The 14,849-nt window shown below is 45.0% G+C and overlaps 1 protein-coding gene across 2 annotated transcripts in view; it reads left to right on the top strand.

Moving 5' to 3' along the window:
• SDR39U1 (short chain dehydrogenase/reductase family 39U member 1) overlaps nt 1–8,222 on the top strand; it is a 42,853-nt gene extending 34,631 nt beyond the window's left edge. For both annotated transcript variants that reach the window (XM_077298142.1, XM_077298151.1), the window contains exons 4-6: nt 6,352–6,473; nt 6,556–6,711; nt 7,624–8,222. In XM_077298142.1, the coding sequence (XP_077154257.1) occupies nt 6,352–6,473; nt 6,556–6,711; nt 7,624–8,042 (697 nt within the window). In that variant the 3' untranslated portion in view covers nt 8,043–8,222. The remainder of the gene's footprint in view (nt 1–6,351; nt 6,474–6,555; nt 6,712–7,623) is intronic.
• Nucleotides 8,223–14,849: the final 6,627 nt, after the last annotated feature.

The following is a 14,849-nucleotide window of genomic DNA, read 5'->3' on the forward strand; positions in this document are numbered from 1 at the left end:
AAGTTTGCTTTAAAAAAAAAAAAAAAAAAAATTGTGCCATTTTAATGCAATGTCGTGGCGACTAAAAAACGTAATTCTGGCATTTTTTTTTGCTGCCATCAATATAATAGAGCATCTGTCAGTAAGGGGTTAAAACCTTACCATTTGTCAAGTGAAGTGCATGTGGATAAGAGCTGAGAAGGACACACCTGGTTACTGTACATTCAGTCCTTATCCACATGCACATCAGTGTACAGTAGCCAGGTTGGGTAATGGTAAGGTTTTAATATTAGAGGTTAGGTCCTTCCCGAATAGGGTCACCGTGACGTGGTAGAATGGCGTTTGCATTTTCTTAATCAACATTATATTGACTAAGCCCCATATATTATATTATTTTCATGCACTCTTCTTTATTTACTGCAGGGTCTTTGCTTATGTTTATATCTTGGGTTTTTGTCTGTTTAGTGGCCAGTGTGAACGTGCGCTTACATGCTGCATGCACACCAACTTATATTCTAGTTCATCTAATTAGGTTTTTTTGTAATAAACTTAGTGAATGCACACTTGCTGGACTGCAGATAACTTTTGTTCACATGTTGAATCCGAGGAATTACTTTTGGTCGTATTTGCTTATATAGAAACTAGCTATTGAACCCGTTCTACATCCGGGTGGCGAGCATTTATATTGGTATATGGTCTCCATCCTGGTATGTGCTGCTCCCATCTTGCTCTCCCATCCTATCATGTGCTGCTCCATCCTGCGCCCCCATCCTATCATGTGCTGCTCCCATCCTGCGCCCCCATTCTGTTGTAATGTGCTGCACCCATTCTGCCTGTTCCTGTTTCCATTTTGCCATATGTTGCTCACATCTTTCTCTCTCCAGCTCTACTGCCCGAGTGCGGGCGGCTGTGGTGAGTGCGGGCGGCTGTGGTGAGTGCGGGCGGCTGTGGTGAGTGCGGGCGGCTGTGCTGGGCGCCTGTGGTGAGTGCGGGCGGCTGTGCGTGGCTGTGCTGGGCGCCGAGTGCTGGGGGCCTGAGCAGGCGGGGACACCGGCACGCTGTGGGGGTCAGGTGCTGAAGTCGCCGCTAGCTCAGGCCCCCGGCACTTGCTATATTTACCTGTCCCGGCGTTCCATCGATGCGCGCTGCTCCACCCTCTGGCTGTGACTGTTCAGTCAGAGGGCGGCGCGCATTAAGCGCGTCATCGCGCCCTCTGAACTGAACGTCACAGGGGATGTGGAGGACAGAGCAGCGCGCATTGGTGGAACGCCGGGACAGGTAAATATTGCATACTCCCCCTCCTGGCCCGTCCCTGCTTCTCCGTTGGAGATCGCGGTGTGCGTTCAGTGCTTACGCATACCGCAATCTCCTGGGAGCGTCACTGTGTGGGGTTCAGACTGCGCCGGCGCTCGCGCAGTCTATAAAGGCTTCGGACAGAGTGACGCTCCCAGCGTTATATTATAGATGTCAATATACACTGCTCAAAAAAAATAAAGGGAACACTTAAACAGAATATAACTCCTAAGTAAATCAAACTTCTGTGAAATCAAACTGTCCAGTTAGGAAGCACACTGTTTGACAATCAATTTCACATGCTGTTGTGCAAATGGAATAGACAACAGATGGAAATTATTGGCAATCCTCAAGACACACTCAGTAAAGGAGTGGCTCTGCAGGTGAGGACCACAGACCACATCTCAGTACCAATGCTTTCTAGCTTGTTTTGGTCACTTTTGAATGTTGGTTGTGCTTTCACACTCGTGGTGGCATGAGACGGACTCTACAACCCACTCGTGGCTCAGGTAGTGCAGCTCATCCAGGATGGCACATTAATGAGAGCTGTGGCGAGAAGGTTTTCTGTGTCTGTCAGCGTAGTGTCCAGAGGCTGGAGGCGCTACCAGGAGACGTGGAAGGGGCCGTAGGAGGGTAACAACCCAGCAGCAGGACCGCTATCTCAGCCTTTGTACAAGGAGGTATAAAAATATACTTAGGCACACTCTGGGGAGTCTGATGCATCAAAGTGTTTAATACATACAGTATTCACAATGTTCACAAACATTTTGGTCTGCAAATGACCTTCATCAGTGTGCTGTAAGGCTAATCAAAGGGTGTACAAGATGACCCTTGAGAGAAAAATATTGCATCAAAAAGTTTGTGCATGAACAGGAAATCCTGTAGGTAGAGGGCTAGGCCAGCCGATCAAGTTGGGTACAGCTGGAGAGCTGGTGGGAGACGCAGTATCCACCGCAAGTCTGATATTAGAAGTATTTTTATATCATATTGTATGGTCTGGGCACCTACTATGAGGGCACCTCTACCATAGGGCTGTGCTGATCATTTCCTGTACTGCTTTGTGCAAGGAGGAGCACTGCCAGAGCCCTGCAAAATGACCTCCAGCAGTCCACAAAAGTGTATGTGTCTGCACAAACGTTTAGAAACCAACTCCATGCGGATGGTGTGAGTGCCCGACGTCCACAGATGGGTGTTGTGCTCACAGCCCAACACTGTGCAGGACGCTTGGCATTTGCGACAGAACACCAGGATTGGCAAATTCGCCACAGGTGTCCTGTGCTCTTTGCAGGATGAAAGCAGGTTCACACTGAGCACATGAGACAGTCTGGCGATGCCATGGAGAGCAATCTGCTGGAGGGCCGCACAGCCCTCCATGTGCTCACCAGAGGTAGCCTGACTGCCATTGGGTACCGAGGTGAGATCTTCAGACCCCTTGTGAGACCATATGCTAGTGCGATTGGCCCTGGGTTCCTCCTAATGCAGGACAATGCCAGACCTCATGTGGCTGGAGTGTGTCAGCAGTTCCTGCAAGATGAAGGCATTGAAGCTATGGAGTGGCCCGCTCGTTCCCCCAGACCTGAATCCGATTGAACACATCTGGGACATCATGTCATCATGTCTCGCACTATCCACCAATGTCACGTTGCACCACAGACTGTCCAGGAGTTGGCGGATGCTTTAGTCCAGGTCTGGGAGGAGATCCCTCAGGAGACCATCTGTCGCTTCATCAGAAGCATGCCCAGGCGTTGTAGGGAGATCATACAGGCACGTGGAGGCCACACACAATACTGAGCATCATTTCCTTGTCTTGAGGCATTTCCACTGAAGTTGGATCGGCCTGTAATTTTATTTTCCACTCTGATTTTGAGTAGCATTCCAAATCCAGACCTCCATGGGATATTTATTTTGATTTACATCATTTTTATGTTTTATTGTTCTCAACACATTCCACTATGTAATGAATAAAGATTTGCAACTGAAATATTTCATTCAGTGATATCTAGGATGTGGGATTTTAGTGTTCCCTTTATTTTTTTGATCAGTGTAGTTTACAGAAGATACTCTTTAAATCTTCCTATGCAAGAACCGTTCCAGGACTTGTGTTTCGGCAGGGAGGTTCTTTTCATGTGATATATTCGGGGAGATGTTTCCCGTGGTTGTAATTTTGAAGAATGTTTAATAAAAATAATCTGATTAAATTTAAAAACAAAATGCTCTGGCAAAGTAATTAAGGCTAAAGTACAGATAAAATCAATAAATAAATTAGCAGAGAATAGAAGTAACGAAATCAAGCAATTCTTGAAGGAAATGCTATACAAAAATAGAAAACACATAATATAATATGCATGTGATACATTAATACAATCAATTGAAATCAGGATTATTACGAAAAAGAGGAAAGGTCAGCTCCCACATCAATGACTATCTAAATGCAGGGGAAAGTTGCAGTGCCGCAAAACTTGGAAGAAGGGGTTAAAAAAATTCCAGCATCCAGTTCTTCATTAGAAAAAAAAATTAAAAAGTCGTAAGTCTAAAATCCAACATTTTACCAGCAAATGCGTTTGCATTGCAATGTCTGAGGGTGGTCTGAAACTTCTTTCCTTGTAAATTGTTGCATTTTGGACTGCCGACATTTTAATTTTGCTTATAATAGTGGTGTTTTTGTGTTTGTTTTTTGTTGCTTTTTTGAAAGACCTAGATCCTGGATTTTTTTTTTTCTCCCCTCCTGCAAATTAAATCAGGGGAACATGCAAAGATAAGTGCCTGATGGTAGGAGCTCCAGGCGTATCGCTACCACAATGTAGCTTCTTATTTCAATTGACTGGATTGATGCATCACCTCCTGGCTATCTTTGTACAGTATTTGCTTAAATAATTGCTTTATTTCGTTACTTAGCAGAAAATATAACATTATTGATTTTTCTTCTGTACTAAAGTACAGAAGAAAAATCAATAATGTTATATTTTCTGCTTATTTGCTTTACCTGTGCCGGAGCGTTATCTTAATATTTTATACAGACATTTTTGTTCAACCATGGGGATATTATTGCTTATACCTACTTGCTACTTGTGCCTGATGTTTGGGGATTTCTCTGGATTGTTATATCCATGCCCTGTCTGTGACTAATATATTTTTAATTGTCATTTCCCTATGTAATAAATCATGCTGACTCATTTAATATTGGGTGTGCACATTGATTGCTGTGCATCGTTCCCTCTTTTTTTTTTTTTTTTGTATATCCATTTTCGTACAGCTTTCGCAGCACCCCTGTTGCACATATATTTGTGATGCCCACTACATTTTTTTTTTGTCCTCCAGAACTTGAACTCTATTGCCACCTATTTCCTACTTTTTTTTTTTTTTTTGCCCAGTAACTAACACCACAACAAAAAGTAAATAGGAAGAAATACACAAGGACTTCGCGTTTCCACATCCTCATTTTCTATCTCGCGTATACCCAATCGTTATTTGGAACCTGTCATGGATTGAACCAGGACTAGATCCAAGTCTGTGGAGCATGTACAATTGCAGAAACTGCTGACTCCAAATTGTTGACCTATGCCACTCTACGGCATCGTTTAACGACATCAATACTAGTATATAGGTTAAGCAGCAGCATACCATGGAAACTTGTCCTGGACACTTGTCAAAGTACAGTACTGGGCGCCCAATGAAGAACAGCTGCTACTGACTGAGAGTGCAAGCTGTGGCATGTAAAGGAGCAGCCAGGCCCCAGGGGTGGCTTGTTGTACTAGTTCTGCATGTCCATTCTCATCTGTTGGTGGTCTCCACTCCACCCCTCCATCCCCAGAGGCTTGTGTGTATTTATCCGATGGTGAGAGAACAGATCAGTGCTTGAAAGTGAGTGGTGGGCATACAGTGACTGCAGAAGGAAGGGACCCTCAGTTCATATCAACCCCTTGGAGACGGTGATTATTAATTTATTTTAATTTTTTTTTTTTTTTCCTCTTTCCCCTCTCCGCTTTTACAACATACGGTATTTAATGTTGTGGTGTGAGGGCCTGTTTATTGTAGGACTGTGTTGTTGTTGTTGGTTTTTTTTTTTTTTTTTTTTTTTTTCCCCTATTTTTCCTATTTACGACCGCTTTATATTAAAAACGAACTGTTGTGTTAAGGTACCGTCACACTCAGCAACTTTGCAACGAGAACGACAACAATCCGTGACGTTGCAGCGTCCTGGATAGCGATCTCGTTGTGTTTGACACGCAGCAGCGATCTGGATCCCGCTGTGCCATCGCTGGTCGGAGCTAGAAGTCCAGAACTTTATTTGGTCGTCAGGTCGGCGTGTATCGTCATGTTTGACAGCAAAAGCAATGGCGCCAGCAATGTTTGACATGGAGCTAACAACTAGCGAGAACGAGAAGTGAGTCGCCGTTACGTCACTGGATCGCTCCTGCATCGTTCTGGAGTTGCTGTGTTTGACGTCTCTACAGCGACCTAAACAGCGACGCTGCAGCGATCGGCTCGTTGTCTATATCGCCGCAGCGTCGCTGAGTGTGACGGTACCTTTAGTTGTACTTGTCAATGCCTCCCTCATAAGGATACTAAATTTATGTTGTTTGTTTTGTTTTTGTTTTACGAATTCAAAGAAAAAATATTAAAACCAGTAGAAAAAAAAAATTGTAATCACATTTAGAGAGCTATAACGTTTTATTTTTTTGGTCTATGGAGTTGTGAAGTACTTTTGCGGGACAAGTTGGAGCTTGTTTTTTTTTTTTTTTTTTTTTTTTCTTTTTTTGGGTGGTGGGGCTTGTGAAGGCTAAAGAATAGTGGTGAGCGAACGTGTTCGGATATCTTGCTATGCCTGAGTGTTATCCAAGCATCTCTGGCGTGCTCGAATTATATGTTCCAGTCCCCGCAGCCTCAACACATGCCGGAATTGCCTAACAGCCTCAAAACATGCAGCTGCAGGGACACAAACATATTGTTCGAACACTTTTTTTTTTTTAAATAAAGCATATAATATAATTTCAGTACTATAAAAATGGCAAGTTTACAATAGCCAGGTTATAATTGAGCATTTATTATCTTGAAGATTTTTTTTTTTTTTCGTACTAGATGGACAGACCAGTTCAAACAGGAAGTTATTGGCAGCAGGATTGAAACTACTCGCATTATTACTCAAGCTATTAGCAAGTCTCCGAACCCTCCACACACTTGGGTGGTATTGACTGGAGTTGGTAAGATAAGGTGTTAGAACAATGCAAACATTTTCCCACCTGAGAGCGATCATACTTATCTACCTGTTTGCTCTTCCTCAAGGATATTATCCACCCAGTAATACCCAGCAATATTCTGAAGATAGCCCTGGTGGCAATGCAGACTTTTTATCCCGCCTTGTGAGAGACTGGGAGGGTGCAGCCGAGCTGTGTGCTACAGAGGACAAGCCAGTCACCCAACTGGTAAAAGTGCGTACAGGTAAGTGCGTTTCAGAAGGATCTTGCAAGCATTATAGTATTTCGCATCAACAGGCAAGTTAATTCTGCATACTTTTTAGTGTTGCGAAGGTAGTTTGACCTTACTCATTTAAAGGGAATCTGTCAATAGGATTTCAACCCCCCCCCCCCCCTAACTATTTATGAGCATGTAACACTTTTAAAAAAGAATCCAGCAATACCTTTACATGGCCAGTCTGTTCCTCCGTTACTGAGAATTCAGCATTTGAATATATATGCAAAAATCAGGACTATGGTAGATTTGAAGACTCTGCCACTCCATCTTTATTTTCCACACAGCACCACCACCTCCTCCTGCTTGATTGACTACGCCTGTGTCTGAGTTCACCCACCATCGAGGCTTTCATCAAGCAGGAGGTGGTGCTGGAGTGACAGAGGCATCAGATCTACAAAGAGTTGTTGCTGGACTTGTCTAATAAAGAGCTATATGAGCATATCCTGCTGACCGATTCCCTTTAACAAGTACCATGCACAATAATTTTTATAAAAAAACGTAGAAAGACCCGTGGAAGTGCGGCAGCGCGAAACGGCGGTCGTCTTGTAACATCACGTTTCTCCCTGCTGTTCCTTCAATTGACATGTGGTCATAATAAAGACTGAATATTAGCAGATGGTGAGTACCCACTCTTTTTCTACTTTTTTGGTAATTCTATGGACTTTGTTTTCTTGTGGTGGCACCCGATTCTTGCGCATGGCATATACGCTGGCTATCTGACACACAGGTGTATGGCAGTATTCACAAGCAGCTGGTGCGGCAATCTGATTTCTTTTTTGTTGGACAATAATTCCAGAGCATAAAAATTGTGTAGACTACATACAATGAGCGCAGGATGACGTCTAACATCATCATTTAATCATTTTATCTGTCTACTAGGTGCAGTTTTGGGTCGAAATGGTGGTCCATTTCCAAAAATGCTGTGGCCCTTCCGGTTCTGTCTTGGTGGTGTTCTTGGTTCTGGAAAGCAGCCATTTCCTTGGATTCACATTGATGATCTCTGCAGACTCTTATGTTACACTATTGAACAGGAAGGAAAAGTTGGTAGTATCCTGAATGCTGTGTCACCCTCCGCAGTTACAGATACCAATGCTGACTTCACAAGAGTCCTAAGCAAAGCACTGGGACGCCCTGCTTTCCTATTCACTCCAGATTTTGCTGTGCAATTGCTGTTTGGGAGTGACAGGGCTCCAATGCTGCTTGAGGGTCCACGAGTAGTTCCACAAAGGACCCTACAAAGTGGATTCTCCTTTCTGTATCCAACCCTTGACTCTGCCCTTGCTCAACTTTTGAGCTAAAAATGTCAATAAAAATAAGTCAAAGTTGAAAAACCAGTCAGACATTGAGTATACTTTCTATTGTCAAGCCATCTGACATATAGCAAGTCTGTTTTATTGAAAATCCCAAATTATTAAACTAAGTGGATTAGTTATACGTAGCATCAATTCGAATAATTCTAAATATATTTACTTAGAAAATTGGTGATATGTTCCATACTTATTTCACCTGCCGTATAATACATATAATTGTGGGGGGAGCTGCAGCGTCGAGGAAGGAGTGGGTCACAGGAAGCAAATGCCGTTGGCTGCTGCTAACACTGCCTGCTGTTAAAATTAATATTCACTGCTCCACATGCCCGTATTCGCTCAAACCTCTATGCACGGAAGCCAGGGCCGAGAAGTGGGAGAGACTATGGACATAAAGAGCAGTGAATATTCATTTTCTTTAATAGCAGACACAAGTGATCCCATAGCCACTGCAGGAGGCGGCGGCTGTGGCTAATAGTGTGCCCACTATTAAAGAGAATGAATATTCACTGCTCCACATGCCCATAGCCCCAGGCGTGAGGAGCAGTAAATCTTCCTGCAGCTGACCCCAGCAAGTGGGGGCACATGACAGTGACATCATGCACTGCTTACTTTCTGAAATCAGCTGATTGCATCAGGACAAGGACTCTGTGCTGTGAGGGAGCTGAAGGAAAGTGATCAAAATATATATATATATATTTTTTTTTTGTGCAGCATGATGGGGGCCATGTTTACCAGGATGGGGACATTACTGCTATAAAAGTCGGGTGCAGATCCACCCCCCCCATAAGTGTGTCATGACCCCAATTTTTGCTTCAATTTTTTTTTTTTTCCTATTTTTCTCCTCTAAAACCTAGGTGCGCCTTATGGTCCGAGAAATACAGTATATTACAGACCTACTGGCATGTAAAAGTTTGGGCACCCATGGTCAAAATTACTGTTATTGTGAACAGTTAAGTTGGAGGTGAAATGATCTCTAAAAGAGCTAAAGTTAATGATACAGTTACTTTGTATGTTAGGCACACAAAAAAAAATATATTTTTTTTTTTACAAAATTACAAGCAGGAAAATGGGCCAAGGCAAAGGTTAATTTATCTTATTTACTAGTTGTTACCATTCCATTTGGCATTTTATACACTACTAGATGGCTTGATTCTAACGCATCGGGTATTCTAGAATATGTATGTATGACGATCAGTGAAGCCAGGGCAAGCTCCAGGTTTTTGAGGGCCCCGGGCGAAAGAGTCTCACAGCCCAAGTAGCATATAACACAGCCCACGTAGTATATAGCACAGCCACGTAGTATATAGCAATGTGGGCACCATATCCCTGTTAAAATAAAATAAAGAATTTAAAATAAAAAAAGTTATATACTCACCTTCCGGTGGCCCCCGGATCCAGCCCAGGCCTTTAGCGATGCTTCTCGCGATGCTCCGTTCCCAGTAATGCCTTGCGGCAATAACCTGTGATGATGTAGCGGTCTCGCGAGACCGCTACGTCATCTGGGGTCATTGCTGACATGCATTCTTGGGACCGGAGCGTCGCGAGGAGCAGGAAAGGCTGCCGCGGACGCCGGAAGGTGAGAATATAATGAGTTGAGTTGTTTTTTTTTTTATTATTATTTTTAACATTATTTGTTTTTACTATTGATGCTGCATAGGCAGCATCTATAGTAAAAGTTGGTCACACAGGGTTAATGGCAGCGTTAACGGACTGCGTTATGCTAAAACACTATGTGGGTGCTGACTGGAGGGGAGTAGGGAGGGGCCAATTCGCGGCTGGACTGTGCCTGTCGCTGATTGGTCACGGCCGGCTGGGCACGACAAATCAGCTACTCAGGATTTCCTTGATAGACAAACGGAGGAAAGCAGATCAATATATATACACATATATACGATCCAAAGTGTCAGCTTCTGGTAGTCTGGACCGTCCTCGAAGTGAAGCACACTGCTTTTTATATTTTCGTCATTTTAGTTTTCACTAATAAAAGTCAATTTTTAAACTAATGAATCTCTTCATCCCCCCCTCTTTATTTCAACTGGGATGTGTAGTATATATTGAAGTAAAGTGCCATTATTAATTTATATCTGGACACTATCTTGATAAATTATGCTTGTTTAGATGTAATATACGTCTTTGAATTTTCTGATGAGGACGCAGGAGAGGTTTTCTCTAGTAGCCTTCCACGACAGCCACCAGGAGGTTGTCTCCATACCCTAATGGGGGACAGGAAGCACGAGAGGTTAAAAGCCCCTCCCACCTCCCATTAACCAGTGTCTTTCCTGTCCCCCATGGGGCATGGAGAGGTTTCTGGTGCGCTGCAGCGGCGGCTCTGAGCAGTGTACCTGGTTTTTCTTATGATGCCGGGCACTAATGGTCGGGTCCCTCGGGGCTTCCTCCTGCGCTGTGCCTCCCGTCTCCTCCGGATTCTGGGACCACGTTCCCGGTCCTCCTGCGTCCTCTTGCGGGGACAAAGCTGGCCGGTGTGTGCCCCCCCGGAGGCCTCCCTGAGCTCTCCGGCGTCTCCCCCTCCTGATGCACGCTGTTCGGCGACCCGGAAGTCAGGTGATCCTCCACTTCCGGGTCGGCGCTCCTGCACAGGAGCGATACAGGCCAGATCTGTGGATTACCGAACGGCGTGCGAGGCACGCTGCATCCTCGCACGCCTGCCTGGGACTACGGAGGGGGAGGGGCGGCGAAATGCCTCGCGCTGGTGCAGGCTTATTTTCTATATAAGCTGCGAAGACGTCTCAGGTAAGCTGCTGTAAGCATGGATTCGTCTTGCCCTGCAGCTGCAGAGCCCAGCGCTCCTCAAGCCCTAGTAAGTGTGGCAGAGATGGGTCCCATTCAAAGGTAGTACCTTATACACCTTCTTACACTGCTCCCTCTCTCTTTGCAGGCAGTGAAGTCTGGCCCTAAAAACATTTCCAAGCGCAAGTGTGCTACTTGTAATGTAAAAATGCCGCTAGATTGGGAGAAAAAGCTGTGCCAGCCGTGTACAGATAAAATTGTCCGGGCGGAACACCCTTCATTAATTGAGGAGATCCGCTCCCTGGTTAGGCAGGAGGTTCAGACCTCTCTGGCCACGCTCGCCCCACCTCCACCGCCACCACCATCCTCACCTGGTCCATCACTCCCCAAAAAGAGGAAAATCCAGGAGTATTCTGAGTCAGAGTCTGAGGGATCTTATACGTCCTCTTCTGTCAAATGGGAGGATGTGTTACCCCATAAATCTGCGGAAATTAGAAAATATCTTTTTTCCTCTGAATACATTGAGGAATTGGTATCTGCAGTGAGGAACACGATGGGGCTAAAAGAGGAATCAGTTCCTCAGTCTATACAGGACGAACTTTTTGGTATACCTACTGAAAAACATCCTGGGTTTCCCGTCCATAAAAGCATAATAGACATGATCAATAGTGAATGGGAATTGCCGGAGAAACGTCTAACAACTCCTCCAGACTTCAAACATCGGTTTCCTCTTGATGAGGACGCAATAAAATGGAACATTCCAAAAATTGATGTTCAGGTGGCTAGAGTGGCTAAAAAAACGGCTTTGCCGTTCGAGGATTCCTCCCAGTTGAAGGACCCCTTAGATAGAAAGATTGAGAGTCTTCTCAAAAAATCCTGGGAGGCGTCTACCTCAGCCCTCAGATTCAACATCGCATCCACCTGTGTGGCCCGCTCCCTCTTCCGCTGGATAGAAGAGCTAGAAAATCACATCTCTCAGTGTACCCCGAGAGAAGAGGTTCTGGACTCCCTGCCTATTTTGCACAGAGCGACCGGTTTCCTCGCGGACACCTCACTAGAAACTATCCGGGTGGCGGCCAGGTCCTTGGTCCAGACAAATTCAGCCAGAAGAGCTCTCTGGTTAAAAATGTGGAGCGGAGATGTCACTTCCAAAATAAAACTGTGTTCCATTCCCTTTAAGGGTGACTATGTGTTTGGGCCCTCATTAGATGACATCTTAGAGAAAGCCACAGACAGAAAGAAAACTCTTCCTGAACAGAGGCCTCCCAGGAAGCGTTTTTTTTTCGAGCCTCCCAGTCCCAGCCCTCCCAGGGTAGAGGAAAAGGGAAAACCGGGAGGTGGAGTTATGCTAAGGGGAAGCCTAAAAACATCCTTATTCCCCAGCAAGCTCAACAAGAAAAGCAATGACTCCGATCCGGTGGGGGGGAGGCTTTCGAACTTTGTTCACAGTTGGCAGAATATCTCCAACAGCCCCTGTGGGTGGTCAGTGTTATACAACAGGGGCTTCTGATAGAGTTCGATGCACCTCCCCCCAGGATCGTAAGAGTCACCTCCCCGTCATCTCGGGAGACTCAGAAACTGATGATGGCTGGAATTCAGGACTTGCTAGACTCGAGAGCTATCTCCCCGGTCCCGGTGAACGAGCAAGGGAAAGGGCACTATTCCCGTATCTTCATAATAAAAAAGCCTTCCGGGCAATCTCGGATTATAATAAATCTGAAAGCTCTCAACAAAGTTATAACCTACCGCAAGTTCAAGATGGAGTCCGTAAAAACAGCCATCCCTCTAATAGCTCCTCAATCATATATGGCAACAATAGACCTCAAGGATGCCTATTTCCATATTCCAATGCATCCTCATCACAGAAAATATTTAAGATTTGCGGTCCAATTCAATCAAAAAATCTTTCATTTCCAATACAATGTTCTCCCCTTCGGGATCTCCTCAGCCCCAAGGGTGTTTTCCAGAGTTATGGCGGAAGCAGTAGCCCATATCAGGAGCCAAGACATCGCTATAGTGCCATACTTGGACGACCTTCTAATAATTGGTCCTTCCGCCGAAATTCTCAATCAGAGAATTTCCAAAACTCTAAACATTTTACAAAATTTGGGTTGGATACCAAATCTAAAAAAGTCTCAGCTGTCGCCATCAAAGGTGAGGAAATTCCTCGGGGTCCTCTTGGATTCAGAGAATCAGAAATCTTTCCTACCAGAGGAACACCGAATAAACCTGATTTCCAAAGTCTCAGACTTCAGAAAACAACGTTCTCCGACTCTACGGACCGCAATGTCTCTCCTGGGGTCGATGACGGCCTGTATACAATCAGTCCGGTGGGCTCAGAGCCACTCAAGAGTACTGCAGGCACACATCTTAGGGAACTGGAACGGGAATCCAAATTCCCTGAACAGGAGAGTGTACACTCCTGGGAAAGTAAAGGTCTCGTTAACCTGGTGGGCGACACAATCAAACCTGCTAAAAGGAGTAGACTGGGTACAGGATCCTCTAATCACGGTGACAACGGATGCCAGTCAGAAAGGTTGGGGAGCAGTTGTGTCGCAGATCCCATTCCAGGGTCACTGGAACCAAAGAGAAAGTTCCAGTTCCTCCAACTCCAGAGAATTGATGGCAGTGGAGAGGGCCCTCCTGGCGGCCAGCAGTCTCATTATAGGTCAAGATGTCAGAATTTATTCGGACAATATGACGACTGTTGCGCATCTAAAACACCAGGGAAGTCCAAAGTTCAACCAGCTGAGAGCAATATCAAACAGAATATTTTGCTGGGCAGAGAAACATCTCCTCTCACTATCGGCGATACACCTCAGAGGGTCAGTGAACATTCATGCAGATCTCCTAAGTCGTCACGACTTACATCCAGGAGAGTGGAGCCTGAAGGCGGACATTTTCAGAATGTTGACAAACAGATGGGGACTTCCCGATTATAGACCTTCTAGCATCAAGTCACAATGCACAGGTCGAGAACTACTTCTCCCTGAACCCCAAAGACAGGTCTCAAGGAGTAGACGCCTTCGCTCACACATGGAGGTTTCATCTAGCGTACGCATTCCCTCCAATACCGTTACTGGCGAAGACCCTCCGGAAGATCGGGGACGATCAAGTCCAAACTATCTTAGTAGCGCCGACATGGCTGAAAAGAAGCTGGTACCACCTCATAAAGGAACTGAAGGTGGATGGTCCAGTTTTTCTTCAAGCAGAAGATCTCCGCCAGGGCCCCTTTTATCATCCGGAACCACAAAGGTTCAATCTGGCAGCTTGGCTATTGAAGCCCAGGTACTAAGGGCTAAAGGCCTTTCACAGTCGGTAATTTCTACCCTACAGAAGTCTAGAAAACCTATCACCAACGCCATATATGGAAGAATTTGGAATAAATTCTCATCGTGGTGTCACCCTCATAATCCTGACCCTTTCCATCCTAATATCTCCCAGATATTAGATTTTTTACAAAAAGGTTTGGAGTTAGGGCTGAAACCAAGTACCTTGAAAGTCCAAGTGTCAGCCTTGAGCTCTGTCTTCGATCAAGACCTTGCAAATCATCGGTGGATAAAGAGGTTTATGGTCGCAGCATCAAGGCATTGTCCAAGAAAACAAATTTTTGTACCATCATGGGACTTAAACATAGTTCTAAAGGGCCTTATGGCTCCTCCGTTTGAGCCATTGTCATCTTGTTCCTCGCAACTTCTGTCCTGCAAGGCGGCCTTCTTGGTTGCAATTTCTACTGCAAAACGAGTGGGAGAAATACAAGCCCTTTCAGTTAGAGAGCCTTATCTTACCATAAGAGATGACTCCATCGTGTTCCGGCCTGATCCATGCTTTCTCCCGAAGGTAGTGTCAGAATTTCATCGATCACAGGATATAGTCCTCCCATCATTCTGTCACAATCCTTCAAATCCGGAGGAACACAGATTTCATACTTTGGATGTACGACGTATAGTGTTGTACTATTTGGAACATACTAAATCGTTCAGGATTGACAAAAATCTCTTCGTTCATCTTTCTGGCAAAAACAAGGGCAAGAAGGTAGCGAAGAGT

This window comes from Ranitomeya variabilis, chromosome 1 (assembly GCF_051348905.1).
Source record: "Ranitomeya variabilis isolate aRanVar5 chromosome 1, aRanVar5.hap1, whole genome shotgun sequence".
NCBI lineage: Eukaryota > Metazoa > Chordata > Amphibia > Anura > Dendrobatidae > Ranitomeya > Ranitomeya variabilis.